The following is a 19,718-nucleotide window of genomic DNA, read 5'->3' as shown; positions in this document are numbered from 1 at the left end:
ATGGCTGCCACTACTGCCTCTACAAAGGTTGATAATATACAGCTTTTCCAAAAACCTGACCAAAAAAAAACTAGATAAAGGAGAGGTGGATGTAAAATGACCGAATTAGTCATGCAGGAGACTGGGAAAGCTGGGTGAATACCAACAAGCCCATCACTATAGCATCTAAAGTTAGTTCCCAGGTATTTCTGATATCTGAATGGCAAATGCTAAGCAAGAGTGATGAAAATTTAGTGAACTACATGTATAGGAGAATGGGAAAGTTGGGTGACAAACCAACATGGCCACAACTACTGCCTCTACAACGGTTGATACTCCACTTTTGCAGAAATCAAAACTGAATTTAAAAAATGGCAGATATGAAGGGTGGGTGTAAATGAATTAGTCATGTAGGTGACTGGGAAAGCTGGGTGGAAAACCAAAATGGGTACAACTACTGTAAATCACAAGGGTTAATTCCCATTTAACTCAGCCTTAAATAGCAATTGTTATATGTGGAATGTAAAATTACAGAACTAGATGTGTAAAATACTGGGAAAGTTGGGTGACAAACCAATATGGCCATCACTACTGCATCTACTATGGTAGATGGCAAATGCTTGGTTTAAGAGAGATAATGTGATGGAATTATAGTAGACGTGGTAAAGCTGGGTGGCATATATTTATGGCTGCCACTACTGTATCTACAGGGGTTAATTCTAATCTTTTCCAAAAAAAATAAAAGAGTGGTGATACAAAAATGACAAAAACTGTGTAGGAAACTGGGAAAGCTGGGTGAGAAAACAATATGACTGTGTCTACAAAAGGTTATCACCTTTTGCAGAAACAGTCATATTGGTTTCTCACCCAGCTTTCCTACACAGTTTTTGTCATTTTTGCATCACCACTCTTTTGATTTTCCTGAATAATTAATAAAAAAAAGTTAGCTATAAGAGAGGTATATGTATAACGAAAAAACTAGTCATCTAGATGACTGGAAAAGCTGGGTGACAAACAACTCTGCCATTACTACATCTATAAGAGCAGATGACAAATGTCTTACATAAGAGTGGTGATATAAAATGAGGTGGACATAACTAGTCATGTAGATGACTGGAAAGCTGGATGACAAACCAGTATGGCCGTCACATCTGCATCTACCCACTTTTTCTGAAAGAGTAGTGATGGAAATTAACAGAACTGGATGTGTAGGAAACTGGGAAAGCTGGGAGAAAAGCCAATAAGGCTGATACTACTGCCTTTACAAAGTCTGATACCCAGCTTTTCCTGAACCATTAAAAAAAAGAATGCTTAATATGAGAGAGGTGGATATAAAAGGACATAACTAGTCATGTAAATGACTGGAAAGCTGGGTGACAAACCCATATGGCCGTCAACAATTTCATCTGTACACTTAGTGAAAGAGTAGTGATGGAAACTATCAGAACTAGATGTATAGGAAACTGGGAAAGTTGGGTGACAAGCCAATAAAGCTGAGACTACTGCCTTTACAAGGGCTGATACCCAGCTTTTCCTGCATCATTAATAAAAAAAAATATTAAATATGAGAGAGGTGGATATAAAAGGACATAACTAGTCATGTGGGTGACTGGAAAGCTGGGTGACAAACCAATATGGCGTCACAACTGCATCTTTACCCTTTTACTGCAGTGAAAGAGTAGTGTTGGAAACTAACAGCACTAGATGTGTAGGAAACTGGGAAAGCTGGGTGACAAGTCAATAAGGCTGATACTATTGCTTTTACAAGGTCTGAAAAACAGCTTTTCCTGAACTATGAATAAAAATACTAAATAGGAGAGAGATGGATATAAAAGGACATAACTAGACATTGAGGTGACTGGAAAGCTGGGTGACAAACCAATATGGCTGTCACATCTGCATCTGTACACTTCTTTAGTGAGAGTAGTGATGGAAACTAACAGAACTAGATGTGTAGGAAACTGGGAAAGCTGGGTGACAAGCCAAGACAGCTAAGACTACTGCCTTTACAAGGGCTGATACGCAGCTTTTCCTGAACCATTAATACAAAAAAATGCTAAATATGAGAGGGGATATAAAAGGACATAACTAGTCATGTAGGTGACTGGAAAGCTGAGTGACATATCAATATGGCCGTCACAACTTCATCTACCCGCTTTTTCTGGAAGTGAAAGAGTACTGATGGAAACTAACAGAACTAGATGTATAGGAAACTTGGAAAGCTGGGTGACAAGCCAAGATGGCTAATACTACTGCCTCTACAAGGGGTGAAACCCAGCTTTTCCTGAACCATTAATAAAAAAAATGCTTAATAAGAGAGAGGTGGATATAAAAGGACATAACTAGTGATGTAGGTGACTGGAAAGCTGGATTACAAACCAATATGGCCGTCACAACTTTATCTATATACTTTTTCTGAAGTGAAAGAGTAGTGATGGAAACTAACAGAACTACATCTGTGGGAAAATGGGTAAGCTGGATGACAAGGCAATAAGGCTCACACTACTGCCTCTACAAGGGCTGATTCCCAGCTTTTCTTGAACCATTAAAAAAAAAAAAAAAAAAGCTAAATATGAGATAGATGGATACAAAAGGACATAACTAGTCATGTAGGTGACTGGAAAGCTGGGTGACAAGCCAATAAGGCTGATATTACTGCCTCTCCAAGGGCTGATAACTGTGAATAATAAAACAAAAGCTAAATATGAGATAGATGGATACAAAAGGACATAACTAGTCATGTAGGTGACTGGAAAGCTGGGTGACAAGCCAATATGGCCGTCACAACTGAATCTATACCCTTTTTCTGAAAGTGAAAGAGTAGTGATGGAAACTAACAGAACTGGATGTGTAGGAAACCAGGAAAAGCTGGGTGACAAGTGAATAAGGCTGATGCTACTGCCTTTACAAGGTCAGCTTTTCCTGAACTATTAATAAAAATGCTAAATAGGAGAGAGTTGGATATAAAAGGACATAACTAGACATTTAGGTGACTGGAAAGCTGGGTGACAAACCAATATGGCCGTCACAACTGCATCTTTACCCTTTTTCTGAACTGAAAGAGTAGTTGGAAACTAACAGAACTGGATGTGTGGGAAACTGGGAAAGCTGGGTGACGGCTTTGACAAACACAGAGTTTTTCATCAGCCCTGGCGTGGTGAATGTAAAATGACATAAGTAGGAGGTTTAGGACACTAGTAACCCTTAGATACCCTCATACATGAGGTAATGTGGCCTAGTTAGGGAGAACCCTTTCTTCAAGAGTAAATTTGAGGAAAAATGAATGAGGGAAGCGATGGTTCGACATCAGATACTGGGCCCCCATAGTGGTGAGGGCTCCTGCCAATGTGCACCATGGGTCCTAATGGGCTAAATACTCTGGCGCCAGTTGCCCTATGACACGAGCACTTTATACCTCAGCGCCAATCCAGTGTCATTATGTTTCCAAAAATTGTAATACGCAGCAAAACCAAGAGTGATGGCGGCGCCAAACATTCGGGGAGTGTTTTAGGAATGTGGAGCTCCCTCACGTCACGTCAATGTTTTCCTACTTCTCATTAACATTTTTTCCGATTGCGCGTACATAAAGTTTATCCGAGGCCGTGAGCGCTGGGGCTGTCCCCTCCTCCACCCCGTGCCAACACACTGAGGCCTATTCACTCATATTTTATTTTTTTTAATGAAAGTGTTTTCTCTACGGTTTTACAACACGATGCCAAATCTGAGCTTAGGATGGGCCGTCCGCTGCCGTCCACCGCCGCGCCTGCAGCCCATAACACATGGTTTGCATTTCACCTGAAGAGGCAGCAGCTGTGTTTTTCAGAGCCCCGGTTCCCAGAAGTGCGGCGTGTGTTTGTATAGTTACAGTACAGACACACGCGCAGACACGTGAGAGACGGGGACGTACATCCTGCACACAAGCTACAAAAACAGCAATGCCAGCCGGCGACGTGCTGCCATTAACCTGCTCACTGCCAACATCATACCGAATACCGCCATCTGTGACCACACAGGAACGTCATGTGCTGCTATCATACAGTCATATGAAAAAGTTTGGGCACCCTTATTAATGTTAACCTTTTTTCTTTATAACAATTTGGGTTTTTGCAACAGCTATTTCAGTTTCATATATCTAATAACTGATGGACTGAGTAATATTTCTGGATTGAAATGAGGTTTATTGTACTAACAGAAAATGTGCAATCCGCATTTAAACAAAATTTGACCGGTGCAAAGGTATGGGCACCTCAACATAAAAATGACATTAATATTTTGCAGATCCTCCTTTTGCAAAAATAACAGCCTCTAGACGCTTCCTGTAGCTTTTAATGAGTTCCTGGATCCTGGATGAAGGTATATTTGACCATTCCTGTTTACAAAACAATTCCAGTTCAGTTAAGTTTGACGGTCGCCGAGCATGGACAGCACGCTTCAAATCATCCCACAGATTTTCAATGATATTCAGGTCTGGGGACTGGGATGGCCATTCCAGAACATTGTAATTGTTCCTCTGCATGAATGCCTGAGTAGATTTGGAACGGTGTTTTGGATCATTGTCTTGCTGAAATATCCATCCCCTGCGTAACTTCAACTTCGTCACTGATTCTTGCACATTATTGTCAGGAATCTGCTGATACTGAGTTGAATCCATGCGACCCTCAACTTTAACAAGATTCCCCGTGCCGGCATTGGCCACACAGCCCCAAAGCATGATGGAACCTCCACCAAATTTTACTGTGGGTAGCAAGTGCTTTTCTTGGAATGCCATGTTTTTTTTGCCTCCATGCATAACGCCTTTTTGTATGACCAAACAACTCAATCTTTGTTTCATCAGTCCACAGGACCTTCTTCCAAAATGTAACTGGCTTGTCCAAATGTGCTTTTGCATACCTCAGGCGACTCTGTTTGTGGCGTGCTTGCACAAACGGCTTCTTTCGCATAACTCTCCCATACAGCTTCTCCTTGTGCAACGTGCACTGTATTTTTGACCAATGCACATTGACACCATCTGCAGCAGGATGATGCTGCAGGTCTTTGGAGGTGGTCTGTGGATTGTTCTTGACTGTTCTCACCATTCTTCTTCTCTGCCTTTCTGATATTTTTCTTGGCCTGACACTTCTGGGCTTAACAAGAACTGTACCTGTGTTCTTCCATTTCCTTACTATGTTCCTCACAGTGGAAACTGACAGTTTAAATCTCTGAGACTACTTTTTGTATCCTTCCCCTGAACAACTATGTTGAATAATATTTGTTTTCAGATCATTTTGAGAGTTGTTTTGAGGAGCCCATGATGCCACTCTTCATAGGAGATTCAAATAGGAGAACAACTTGCAAGTGGCCACCTTAAATACCTTTTCTCATGATTGGATACACCTGCCTATGAAGGTCAAAGCTCAATGAGGTTACAAAACCAATTTAGTGCTTTAGTAAGTCAGTAACAAGTAGTTAGAGGAGTGTTCAAATCAAGAAATTGATAAGGGTGCCCATACTTTTGCACCGGACAAATTTCGTTTAAATGCGGATTGCACATTTTCTGTTAGTACAATAAACCTCATTTTAATCCAGAAATATTACACAGTCCATCAGTTATTAGATATATGAAACAGAAATAGCTGTTGCAAAAACCCAAATTGTTGTAAAGAAAAAATGTTAACATTAATAGGGGTGCCCAAACTTTTTCATATCACTGTAATAAATGCCTACGAACAACCAAGAATGTTAAAAATGCTAATAATGAGACTATAAGGCCACCATGTGCGCATGTTGCATTCAGTAAGTTGCAGAAATGAACGCATCCTTTGGCAGAATTTGTCATTGTCAAATTTGGTTTTGACCACATAAATGCTGGAAATATGCATGCGTTTTTATAGCGTTTTTGCCGCGTTTTGACCGCGTTTTACATGCATTTTCAGTGCTTAAATTGAGATGCGTTTTCAATACAAATATACAACTAAATAAAGTTTGAACATTCAAACAGTAGGAAAAAAATGAAAAAAAATAAAAATAAAAAATAGTAACAGATAAATCAAACACTATAATGTTAATTTTCCAAAAATGATTAATGTGATTTAATAATTATATTCAAAATAAAGTAAAAGTATTGCTTGACTCATTTCTTAAAGTCAGAATGGATGTGATGGCAAATGGAAACCTCTTGACCTCACTATAATGCCAAAAACGCATGCTTTGATTTTGACAAAAAGCCTGTGTTTAGCATCAAAAAAGCATGTAAAACGCTAGAAATTTCTTTTAGGCCTCTTTCACACGTCCGTGTCTCCGGTACGTGTTTGGTCCGTTTCCTCACGTACCGGAGACACGGGCACACGTAGACCCATTAAAATCAATGAGTCTGCGCTCACGTGTGTGTTCTGCCATGGACCGTGTGTACGTGTGGAGCATACGTGTGTCCGTGTGCTCCACACGTAGACATGTCCATTTTTCTCAGGCATCACGGGTGTCACACGGAACGCAAACGGACCACACGGAGGTGTTCCGTGTGTCATGCGCCGGAGAAAACACATGTCTGAGAAAATAATAAAAAAACTTTACTCATCTTCTCCAGCCCTGCTGTCTCTGCCGCTGCTGTCACTTGCTTCCGACCGCCGCTCATTATGCTCATTTCATATTCACTTCACTGCGGCGGAAGCGGCAGCAGCGGGGAGTCGGCAGGACCGGAGACTGAAGATCAGCACCACGGACAGCGACGCCAGGGACAGGTGAGCAGAAAGTTCCCGTTTTCCGTGTGTTATCACAGATAACACACGGAGAACACACGTGTGCCATAAACACAGCTCACGGAGGGCAAAACGCACCTTTGACACGTCCGTGAAAAACGTGCGTGGTTTTTCACGGACGTGTAAAAGAGGTCTTAGGATGCGTTTTGAAAATTCTCATTGACTTCAATGTTAGCAAAACGCTGCCAAAAAGGCAAAAACAATTGACATGTTGCTTCTTTGAACGCTGAGATCTTGACAAATTTTAGGCAACTAAAACGCTGCGTTTTTAAAAGAATTGTACGCACAATAAATCCCTATTTCCCATAGACTTTGCTGGAAATCAAAACGCATGCAATTTTGCATTAAAACGCTGCAGCTCAAAACGCTGCGGAAACGCATGAAAAAAACGCAACGTGCACACAAGGCCTAAGGCTTTGTGCCCACTGCGTTTTTTATGCGTTTTTTGGTGTAGTTTTGTCACATATCTACATGCCTATCCTGATGCCAGCAAAGTCAATGAGAATTCTGAAGTGTTGTGCGCACGTTGCTTATTTTTTCCTTGCAGATTTGGTTCAGGAAAAAAACTGCAGCATGTCAGTTCTTGGTGCGTTTTTCTCATTCGTTTTTCAGCACTCTCACCCATTGACTTCATATGAAAAATACATGGCAAAAAAAATGCACCAAAAAACACACAGGTTTTTTGGTGCGTTTTTCTGCCAGAAGATGCAGATTTGATGCAGAAAATGTTTGCACCAAATACTCAGTGTGTGCACACTCCGTAAGGCTATACGCACACATCGAGTATTTGGTTGCAGACATTTCTACACCATTTCAGCACCTTCTGGCAGAAAAACGCACCAAGAAACCCATGTGGGTTTTTTTTTGCCAGATGATGCGTTTTTTATGCAATTTTGCCCCAAATCTGCATGTCTATCCTTATGCCAGCAAAGTTAATGAGAAGTCTGAAGTGCTGTGCACACGTTGCTTTTTTTTCATTGCAGATTTGGTGCAGAAAATAAACTGCAGAATGTCAATTCTTGGTGCAATTTCCCCTGCGTTTTTCTGCCCTTCCATCCATTGACTTCATTATAAAAAGCACATGGCACAAAAAACGCTCTTAAATGCGGCAAAAAAGTCTTGTTTTTTGGTGTGTTTTTCTACTAGAAGATGCAGAAAATTTCTGCTCCAAATATTCAGCATGCGCACATAGCCTAAGGCTGTGTACGTACGCTGCGTTTTTGATGCATTTTTGGTGCAGTTTTGTCACAAATCTGCAAATCCTGAAACCAGCAAAGTGAAATCTGAAGTGCTGTGCGCACGTTGCTTTTTTTTCTCCTTGCAGATTTGGTTTGGAAATAAACTGCAGCATGTCAAATCTTGGTGCATTTTTCCCTGCATTTTTTAGCCCTTCCACCCATTGACTTCATTATGAAAAAAGGATGGCAAAAAAACGCATCAAAAGGCACCAAAATGCGGCAAAAATCGCATCTCGTTTTTTGTTGCGTTTTTCTGCCAGATGGTGCAGACTTGATGCAGAAAATTTCTGCACCAAATTCTCAGCATGCGCACACATTGAGTATTTGGATGCAGAAATTTCTGCACCATCTGGCAGAAAGAAACACAAAAAAGCACCAAAAATGCATGGGTTTTTTTGGTGCGTCTTTCTGCCAAAAGGTGCACATTTGACGCAGAAAATTTCTGCAGCAAATAATCAGCGTGCAAACATACTCTAAGGCTATGTGCGCACGTTGAGTAATTTCATGCGCTTACAAATTCGTGACGCACATCCAGCCTCGTTAACGACGTTGTTGCGTGTGAAACGCACGAACGACCGTTAACGATCAAAATTACTTACCTAATCGTTGATTGTTGACGCGTCGTTCCTTTCCCGATTATCGTTGCTGTTGCAGGACGCAGGTTGTTTGTCGTTCTTGCGGCAGCACACATCACTACGTGTGACACCCCAGGAACGAGGTACATCACCTTACCTGCGGCCGCCCGCAATGCGGAAGGAAGGAGGTGGGTGGGATGTTTGTACCGCTCATCTCTGCTCCTCCGCTTCTATTGGGCGGCCGCTTAGGGACGTCGCTGTGATGCCGCACGAACCTCCCCCTTAAAAAGGAGGCTTTTCACCGGCCATAGCGACGTCGCTAGGCAGGTAAGTATGTGTGACAGATGTAAGCGATGTTGTGCTCCACGGGCAGCGATTTGCCCGAGACGCACAACCAAAAGAGGCGGGTACGCTCGCTAGCGATATCGATAGTGATATCGCTGTGTAAAGTGCCCTTTAGGGTATGTTCCCACATTGATTATTTGCTGCAGAAATTTTCTGCAGCAAATCTGCACCTTCTGGCAGAAAAACGCACCAAAAAAATCCATGTATTTTTGGTGCGTTTTTTAGCCAGAAGGTGTAGAAATTCCTGCAAATACTCAACATGTGTGCATAGCCTTAAGGTATGTTCACACGCTGAATATTTGGTGCAGAAATTTTCTGCATCAAATTTGCACTTTCTGGCAGAAAATGCACCAAAAAACCCATATATTTTTGGTGTTTTTTCTGCCAGATGGTGCAGAAATTTCTGCAACCAAATACTCGTGTGTGCATAGCCAAAAGCGGGCTTTACACGCTACGACATCGCTAATGCGGAGTCGTTGGGGTCACGGAATTCGTGACGCACATCCGGCCGCATTAGCGATGCCGTTGCGTGTGACATGGATAAGCGATTTTGCATCGTTGCAAAAACGTGCAAAATCGCTAATCGGCGACACGGGGGTCCATTCTCAAATCTCGTTACTACAGCAGTAACGAGGTTGTTCCTCGTTCCTGCGGCAGCACACATCGCTGCGTGTGACGCCGCAGGAGCGAGGAAGCTCCCCTTACCTGCCTCCCGGCCGCTATGAGGAAGGAAGGAGGTGGGCGGGATGTTACGTCCCGCTCATCTCCGCCCCTCCGCTGCTATTGGGCGGCGGTTCAGTGACGTTTCAGTGACGTCGCTGTGACGCCGCACGGACCGCCCCCTTAGAAAGGAGGCGGTTCGCCGGTCACAGCAACGTCGCCGGACAGGTAAGTATGTGTGACGGCTGTGGGCGATGTTGTGCGGCACGGGCAGCGATATGCCTGTGTCGCGCAACAGATGGGGGCGGGTACCCACACTAGCGATATCGGGACCGATATCGCAGTGTGTAAAGTAGCCTTTAGGCTATGTGCACATGTTGCGTAGTGTCCATGCTGAAAAATCTGCAGCGATTTCGGAGTGCATATGCGCTTCAAATCGCTGCAGAAACACTGCGTAATGGATGCAGTGTGTCTGCAGAATAGATGCCGATTTCATGCGCTCTGAATGCAGCCTCTCCCATAGACAGAGTGGGAGCTGCATCCAAATCGCACCAAATAAGTGACATGTTGCTTTCTTGAGCGCAGCGATTTGGATCAAAATTTCAGCATGCAAATCGCTGCGCTCTCAAACGCAATGTGCCGATGGATTATGCACAATCTTCATAGATTGTGCTGGGGACGCAGGACGCATGCGTTTACGTTGCAGTGCAATATGCAGCGTAAACGCATGAAATTACACGACGTGCGCACACAGCAAAAGGCTATGCACACACGAGTATTTGGTTGCAGAAACTTCTGCACCATCTGGCAGAAAAAAGCACCAAAAAAAAGCACCAAAAATGCATGGGTTTTTTGGTGCGTTTTTCTGCCAGAAGGTGCAGATTTGATGCAGAAAATTTCTGCACCAAGTACTCAGAGGCTTGTGTGTTTTTGTTGTACTTTTGATACATTTTTGCTGCTTTTTGACACATTTTTCAACTGAAGTCAATTTTTTTTTTTTAAGAAAACGGCAAAAATATGAATTGCCATAATTCATGAGAACAAAATAAAAAAATGTAAAAGTAGAAATAATTATAATAAAAAAATGTGAAAAATAATGCTGCGCATAGGGGATCCAAAAAAAGGAATTGGGTAGTTCATGCAAAATTACAAAGAAAAAAGAACCTTCACCGCAACGACTGATAATCTGTACTTGTAGCAATAATTTCCTGTGATTTCTTTTTTTCTTCTGTTGTGCAGAAATCTTCCAGAAAGCGACATTTTTTTTTCATGATAACAGTTCCAGAAAAGTATTGACAGGCTGTAGTCAGGGTCTCGGTGTGTGTGTCCTTTGTGATTCTTGGAAGGAAAGACTACTAGAGAATGGGAGAAACCTCTGAGCCCTGCCAGGAATAGGGAGGCAGGATCTGGCCCCCTGCCATCACATTGAGCTGTGTGTATGATACAGGCCTGTTCCTGGAAGAGGCTCTTCCTGTAATGCTAATGCTGCGTATGGGGAAGGGGAGTGTGCAAGAAATGGGGGGAGGTACGAGCCTCGATCACTATAAAGAGTGTGCCTGTGATCTCATGGAGTTCTATGCTCATTTGTAACTTGGAGCAAGCACAACGGTGGATTATTGGAGAGTCCCTCGAAGCGGAATATTCCACTCGCGACATAGGATCATACAGGACTCAGCTTGACTTCTGCAAACATACCGGTAAGAAATCTACAGTTGTATTCAATTTTATTTTTATAAAAAAGTATATTTCCACAATTGTAAACTTTTGCATTTTTTTTCCTAAATTCAGTAAAAAAATAAATAAATAAAAAAATAAAATAAAATAATATTTAATATTTCCAACATATTCAATTTTTATATTTTTTTCTTAAATTCAGTGAAAAAATGTAAATAAAAAAATAATATTAAATATTTCCAACATATTCAATTTTTGCATTTTTTCCTAAATTCAGTAAAGAGAATAAATAATGGTAAATAAAAATAAAAAAAATTAAAAATAATATTTAATATTTCCAACATATTCAATTTTTATATTTTTTTCTTAAATTCAGTGAAAAAAATGTAAATAAAAAAATAATATTAAATATTTCCAACATATTCAGTTTTTGCATTTTTTTCCCTAGATTCAATAAAAAAATAATTTAAAAAAACCCAAAAAACAACATTTAATATTTCCAACATATTCAGTTTGTGCATTTTTTTCTTAAATTCAGCAAAAAAATAATTTAAATAAAAACAAAAAATAACATTTAATATTTCCAAAATATTCAATTTTTGCATTTTTTTCCTTAAATTCAGTAAAGAAAATAATGTTAAATAAAAATAAAAAAATAATATTTAATATTTCCAACATATTCAGTTTTTGATTTTTTTTTCTTAAATTCAGTAAAAAAATAAATAAAAATAATGTTTAATATTTACAACATATTCAGTTTATGCATTTGTTTTCTTAAATTCAGTAAAAAAAATAATTTCAATTAAAACAAAAAATAACATTTAATATTTCCAACATATTCAATTTTTTGCATTTTTTTGTTAAATTCAGTAAAAAAGTAATAATATAAATAAAAAGTAATATTTAATATTTCCAACATATTCAGTTATTTGCTTTTTTTTCTTAAATTCAGTAAAAATAATATAAATAAAAAGTAATATTTCTTATTTCTCACATTTCAATTTTTGCATTTTTTTTGATATAGTAAAAAAATATATAATTAAACTAAAAATTAAAAGTAATATTTCTAAAATGTTTAATTTTTTATTTTTTTTGCTTAAATTCAGTAAAAAATAATTTAAATTAAAAAAAATAATATTTTAAAAAAATTCAATTTTTGCATTTTTTGCTTAAATTCAGTAAAAAAAATAATAATAATATTTATAACATTTTTCAAATTTTGTTATTTTTCCCCTTAATATCAGTAACAAAACCCCAATAATTTAAATAAAATAAAAAGCAATTTTTAATATTTTATTTTTTTTCTTAAATTCAGTAAAAAAAAATCTTTTTTTAGCATTTCACTTTTTCTCTTTTTTTTTTTACCAACTTCTAAATAAAAAAAAATGTTCCATTTATTGTTATTTAAATTAGACTTTTTTTATTGTATTTCATTTCCTTTTATTTAAATTCGAAGTTTTATATATATATATATATATATATATATATATATATATATATATATATATATATATATATAAAAAATATTTTTTTATATTGTATGTCAATGTACATTTTCTCAATTCTGGGTTAAGGACGGTGTAGGGCTCCTCGTTTCTGCTGTGATAGGAGATGTAGCAGAGCTGAGTGTGTCATATGTCACCGCAGATCTGCTACGTCAGGGTTATCTATTCAGAAATGCGGAGCTGGATTTGTATGGTTTAAAGGGTTAAGCAAAGGCTGATCTCGTATTTACTCATAGTCTATTCTGAGAATGTAGTGGTAAATACCTGGAAGCTATGCAAATGATACGCGGGCTGAGCACAGCTGCATTTAAGTCAAGCCTGACTGTATAAAACCTGGAATTTCAGGTGTGACTCCTCTTCTGAAGCTGAGATATGGGTTTCTATCTGTTGGGGGGTCCTCATACTAGTGGTTTGGGGGGATGGTTTACTTCCTCGGTGACTATACTTTTAGGTTAAGTTAGAAAAAAAGCTAAGTGGTGACCACCAGCCCTTCGATATGATCAGTCTGCCATACAGCTCCCCATATCTGCCATACAGCTCCCCATATCTGCCATACAGCTCCCCATATCTGCCATACTGCTCCCCATATCTCAGCTTCCCGGTTAGGCAAAGTGCGTTTCTTCTAAGTAGAAAATCCTAAATTCTTCCCCTTTTTTATTACAGAAAATTGTAACAGAATTCAGCTCTTCGCTTCCCACGAGGCACACCGGCTCCATCCTGCATCGCAGCAAAGCTGGCTCCCACCGTCATGGTCACTCAGAGCAAATTCCCGAGCATGACCCGGGTATTGGACTCCAACCTTCGGCTCAGGACCTTCAGCTCTCGAGTCGAGTACAACCTGGTGCTGAGTTCGGTACATAAACTGCAGGAGAGCGGGTTTTATTGGAGCACTGTATCCGGATCCCAGGCCAACATACTCCTTGGCGCCGAACCGGCGGGCACTTTCCTTATCCGGGACAGTTCGGATCGCAGACACTTCTTCACCCTTAGCGTCAAAACAGAGTCCGGCACCAGGAACTTGCGCATCCAGTGCGACCCTCAAGGCTTCTCTTTGCAGACTGACCCACGCAGTTTGCAGCCGGTGCCGAGGTTCGATTGTGTGCTAAAACTTCTCTGGCATTATATGGCTTCCGATGGCAAGCGGTATTACATATACGCCGCAGGGGAGCGCGTCCCGTTATTACTATCTAGGCCTCTGTTCTCAAGTGTCTCTTCCTTGCAACATCTCTGCCGAAAGGCTGTCAACGGGCAGACGGAACAGTATGGTGCCAAGGAACAACTTCCCCTGCCCATACAGGACTTCCTACAGGAATACGACTCTCCCGTATAATGAAGGAGCCACAAAGATGGTGGAAAGAGCACTATGGCTGACTGGAACCTCAAAGCGTCTTTTTGAGCCACGGGTTGAATGAAGGAGCCAAGTGTTGGCGTTGATGCCATCTGATCACTATGGAAGAATCATCAAGTGCCTACTAAGACGGAGACAGACATGGGGCTTAGACGTGACCTAACGCCAAATGAGAGATGGTCAAGACCCCCAGCATCGCTGACTATACCCAACCCTACACGTTTACACAGGTGCAGGACTATGGAGACTGCAGGTTTGGCTCTAGTATACTTCCCTTAGCACAAGACCAGAGCCAAGCACCCGACTTGCACTGAATGTCCACATTGGTTATATGGAAGAAATATTTATTGTCACCGACGTAGCCTTAATCTGCTGGAAGAGAAAGGGTTAACCGCACACACACCTCGGGGCATTATAACCGGTGTGATGGACACATCTGGACGTTTTGCACAAATTTCCGACAAGCAACTTGGCCCCTCGCATGGAGGCGGCTTTATGAAGAAACTTGACTATGGTTAATAGAATAAAGATGATGGGGGTTGGGGGAGGGGAGAAAGTCGTAGGGGCAAGATGGAGGACGCAGAGTCCTGTCACGGCCGTGTGAATGTGAAGAATCTGGATCAGGACAATATTGCACAAGAAGAGACTGGACCAGAATAACCCCATGTCCTAGGGCAGAATTTGCCATTGTGACCTCATTTATGTTTACATGGCGCCCCCTAAAGGCACCACTTATCTGGGACATTTGCACTAATTTATATTTTACACCAGGCTTTATAATTTATAATAAACAGAAGTATTTTTTTTGGAAACATGTCTGATGTATTGTGTATATACGTACACATTTATATGTGTGTGTAATGTATACATGTGGCTATATGAAAGTGTGTGTACATCTATATGTGTGTGTAATGTATATATGTGGCTACATAAACATGCATGTGTATATATTTATGTATACATACATTTATTTATGTTTGTAATGTGTATATGTGGCTATATGAAAGTTTGTGTGTACAGTATGTATACACTTATATGTGTGTGTATGAGTGTGTGTGTAATGTATATATGTCATATGCGTGTATGTGTACATTTATATGTGTGCGTGGCTATACGAACATGGAAATATACAATTATGTCTGTGTAATGTATATATAGCTATATGAACATTAGTCTATGTACATGGATGTATATTAGTGTGTGTATATTTATGTGTGTGTGTGTGTGTATATGGATGTCTTAATGTGTATGAATATGTATAGATGCCTTAGTGTGTATGAATATGTATAGATGTCTTGGTGTGTATGTATACGTATAGATGTTTTAGTGTGTATGTATATGTATAGATGCCTTAGTGTGTAGGTATATGATTAATGTCTTAGTGTGTATATTGTGTCTGAGATGCTGTGTGTGTATGTATATATCTTAGTGTGTATGTATATGTATAGATGTCTTAGTGTGTATGTATATGTATAGATGTCTTAGTGTGTATGTATATGTATAGATGTCTAAGTGTATATGTATAAATGTCTTAGTGTGTATCTATATGTATAGATGTCTAAGTGTGCATCTTGTGTGTTGTGTGTGTATGTGTATGTATTTTAGTGTGTATGAGATTTTTTGTTTGTATGTGTATGTATGGATATATGCTTTCAGTGTATATCTGAGTTGCTGTGTGTGTATGTGTATATATGGATATATGCTTTCAGTGTGTATCTGAGTTGCTGTGTGTGTATGTGTATATATGGATGTATGCTGTCAGTGTGTATCTGAGTTGCTGTGTGTGTATGTGTATATATGGATATATGCTTTCAGTGTGTATCTGAGTTGCTGTGTGTGTATGTGTATATATGGATATATGCTTTCAGTGTGTATCTGAGTTGCTGTATGTGTATGTGTATATATGGATATATGCTTTCAGTGTGTATCTGAGTTGCTGTGTGTGTATGTGTATATATGGATATATGCTTTCAGTGTGTATCTGAGTTGCTGTGTGTGTATGTGTATATATAGATGTATGCTTTCAGTGTGTATCTGAGTTGCTGTGTGTGTATGTGTATATATGGATGTATGCTTTCAGTGTGTATCTGCGTTGCTGTGTGTGTATGTGTATATATGGATATATGCTTTCAGTGTGTATGTGTATATATGGATGTATGCTTTCAGTGTGTATCTGAGTTGCTATGTGTGTATGTGTATATATGGATGTATGCTTTCAGTGTGTATCTGAGTTGCTATGTGTGTATGTGTATATATGGATATATGCTTTCAGTGTGTATGTGTATATATGGATGTATGCTTTCAGTGTGTATCTGAGTTGCTGTGTGTGTATGTGTATATATGGATATATGCTTTCAGTGTGTATCTGAGTTGCTGTGTGTGTATGTGTATATATAGATGTATGCTTTCAGTGTGTATCTGAGTTGCTGTGTGTGTATGTGTATATATGGATATATGCTTTCAGTGTGTATCTGAGTTGCTGTGTGTGTATGTGTATATATAGATGTATGCTTTCAGTGTGTATCTGAGTTGCTGTGTGTGTATGTGTATATATGGATATATGCTTTCAGTGTGTATCTGAGTTGCTGTGTGTGTATGTGTATATATGGATGTATGCTTTCAGTGTGTATCTGAGCTGCTGTGTGTGTATGTGTATATATAGATGTATGCTTTCAGTGTGTATCTGAGTTGCTGTGTGTGTATGTGTATATATGGATATATGCTTTCAGTGTGTATGTGTATACATGGATGTATGCTTTCAGTGTGTATCTGAGTTGCTGTGTGTGTATGTGTATATATGGATATATGCTTTCAGTGTGTATGTGTATATATGGATGTATGCTTTCAGTGTGTATCTGAGCTGCTGTGTGTGTATGTGTATATATAGATGTATGCTTTCAGTGTGTATCTGAGTTGCTGTGTGTGTATGTGTATATATGGATATATGCTTTCAGTGTGTATGTGTATACATGGATGTATGCTTTCAGTGTGTATCTGAGTTGCTGTGTGTGTATGTGTATATATGGATATATGCTTTCAGTGTGTATGTGTATATATGGATGTATGCTTTCAGTGTGTATCTGAGTTGCTGTGTGTGTATGTGTATATATGGGTATATGCTTTCAGTGTGTATGTGTATATATGGATGTATGCTTTCAGTGTGTATCTGAGTTGCTGTGTGTGTATGTGTATATATGGATATATGCTTTCAGTGTGTATGTGTATATATGGATGTATGCTTTCAGTGTGTATCTGAGTTGCTGTGTGTGTATGTGTATATATGGGTATATGCTTTCAGTGTGTATGTGTATATATGGATGTATGCTTTCAGTGTGTATCTGAGTTGCTGTATGTGTATGTATGGATGCTTATAATGTGTATGTTTTTTGTGTCTGAGTTGGTGTGTCTATATATACACGTGTTTGTGTGTGTGTGTGAATGTCGGTGTGTATGGATTTCTTGGCATACAGCTCAGTTGCTGTGTGTATAGATGTCATAGTGTGTATGCATGCAGTATCTACATATGCTAGTGTGTGATTTATTATATCTATGTATATTATTTGAGTGAGTTTCTGTGTGTGTGTGTGTGTGTGTGTGTGTGTGTGTGTGTCTGTGTGTGTGTGTGTTTTCCACTGGTGACATCACTACGTCTAGATTGATGATGTCACATAACCAGCTAAAATAATCCATCCAGTGGTGTCCATGAGCCCCCAGGTGCCCTGTACATGGAGGACCCTCTTAAATTCTATGTTGATGCGCTTTCTTAGTTATATCTGTCTCTGGGAAAGCTGGGTGACCGCCATGACATCTGTCACAGCCCACTCCCCCGCCAGGTGAGGATGTCAAATGGTTAATCCAGGTGAGACATCTCTGACATGGCCGCCAGCGGGCTCAGGAGCGGCTCAGTGTATTGTATACAGCAGGGTTAACAGGCGAGGCCGTCTCCTTCAGGGAAGTCATCCCTTCCTCTGTCACAGCTAGGAATGCCGCCCGTGCGTCATAATCCGTAATTTTATTCCTGTTAGCGCCGCCTCGGACGCACTTCCTTGTTTCCACGACAACAAGACCATTGAGGAAACATACGGATTCCTATCTGTGTGCCAGGAAATTTAGAAGGGGGGGCGGCTTTGTGGTTTGGATCCCAAACACCTGTATGAACAAGTCCTGTAAAGCCAGAGGTGCCGTGCCAGACGCTTCTTTGAGCTCTCTGTCTGGGCGCACGTTTACCCCAGGCGCTGCCATCACACCCTCGTGCTCACAATAGGACCATTGTCATTGTCAGCTATATTGTTCTCTGTTATCAGCCATGATGAGACTATAAAAAAACACCCCATAATCTCTACTTTAGTCATACAGTTTTCCTTTGCCCCATAGTCTCTGCTTTATGTCGCTTTCCCTAGTCTTCATAATCTCTGTCATCCAGCTTTCCTTTGCCCCATAATCTGTATTTTGTCATCCGTCTTTCCCTTGCTCTTTAATCTGTCATTCAGCTTTCTCTAAACCCCTTAATCTCTACTTTATATCATCCATCTTTCCCTAGCCTCCATAACCTCTGCCACTCAGCTTTTCTTTGCCCCCGTAATCTCTACTTTTTGTCATCCAGTTTTCCCTAGCCTCCATAATCTCTGTCATCCATCTTTCCTTCACCCCATAATCTGTACTTTATGCCATCCAGTTTACCCTTGCCCAGTAATCTCTGTCATCCAGTTTTCCCTTGCCCCATAATCTCTACTTTATGTCATCCAGCTTTCCCTAGCCCCCATAATCTGTCATTGATTTTTCCTTTTCCCCATATGTCTTCTTTGTGTCATTCAACTTTCCCTAGCCTCCATAATATCTGTCATCCAGCTTTCCCTAGCCCCCATAATCTCTGTCACTGAGCTTTCATTTGCCCCATAATGTCTTTTTTTTTGTAATCCATCTTTCCCTAGCCTCCATAATCTGTCATCGAGCGTTCCTTTGCCCCATAATGTCTTCATGTCATCCAACTTTCTCTAGCGTGCATAATCTCTGTCATCTAGTTTTCTTTTGCCGTATAATCTGTTCTTTATATCATTCAGCTTTCCCTAGCCTTCATAATCTCTGTCATCCAGCTTTCCCTAGCGTGCATAATCTCTGTCATCCAGCTTTCCTTAGCCTCCATAATCTCTGTCATCTAGCTTTCCCTATCCATCATAATCTGTCATCTAGCTTTCCCTAGCCTCCATAATCTTTGTCATCGAGCTTTCTCTATCCATCATAATCTCTGTCATCCAGCTTTCCATAGCCTCCATAATCTCTGACATCTACCTTTCCCTATCCTCCATAATAACTGTCAACCAGATTTCCCTATCCATCATAATCTGTCATCCAGCTTTCCCTATCCATCATAATCTCTGTCATCCAGCTTTCCCTAGCCTCCATAACCTTTGTCATCCAATTTTCCCTATCCATCATAATCTCTGTCATCCAGCTTTCCCTATCCATCATAATCTCTGTCATCCAGCTTTCCCTAGCCTCCATAATCTCTGTCATCCAGCTGTCCCTAGCCTCCATAATCTCTGTCATCCAGCTTTCCCTATCCATCATAATCTGTCATCCAGCTGTCCCTAGCCTCCATAATCTCTGTCATCCAGCTTTCCCTAGCCTCCATAATCTCTGTCATCCAGGTTTCCCTAGCC

The 19,718-nt window shown here is 40.1% G+C and overlaps 1 protein-coding gene and 1 long non-coding RNA gene across 3 annotated transcripts in view; one reads left to right on the top strand and one right to left on the bottom strand.

Moving 5' to 3' along the window:
- The window catches only part of LOC142310367 (uncharacterized), a 45,662-nt gene that overhangs the window by 12,813 nt on the left and 13,131 nt on the right, over positions 1-19,718 (bottom strand). The window lies entirely within an intron of this gene.
- On the top strand, positions 11,092-14,870 carry SOCS3 (suppressor of cytokine signaling 3). The gene is made up of 2 exons (XM_075347887.1): positions 11,092-11,228; positions 13,374-14,870. The coding sequence occupies exon 2, from the start codon at positions 13,459-13,461 to the stop codon at positions 14,038-14,040; it is 582 nt and encodes a 193-aa protein (XP_075204002.1). The 5' UTR covers positions 11,092-11,228; positions 13,374-13,458; the 3' UTR covers positions 14,041-14,870.

Source organism: Anomaloglossus baeobatrachus, chromosome 5 (assembly GCF_048569485.1).
Source record: "Anomaloglossus baeobatrachus isolate aAnoBae1 chromosome 5, aAnoBae1.hap1, whole genome shotgun sequence".
In the NCBI taxonomy this organism is placed as follows: domain Eukaryota; kingdom Metazoa; phylum Chordata; class Amphibia; order Anura; family Aromobatidae; genus Anomaloglossus; species Anomaloglossus baeobatrachus.
This window is presented reverse-complemented; position numbering and strand designations above follow the sequence as displayed.

What these genes read in the sequence shown, in the direction of transcription:
- SOCS3 (XM_075347887.1), top strand. Translation starts at nt 13,459, where the DNA reads ATGGTCACTCAGAGCAAATTCCCGAGCATGACCCGGGTATTGGACTCC.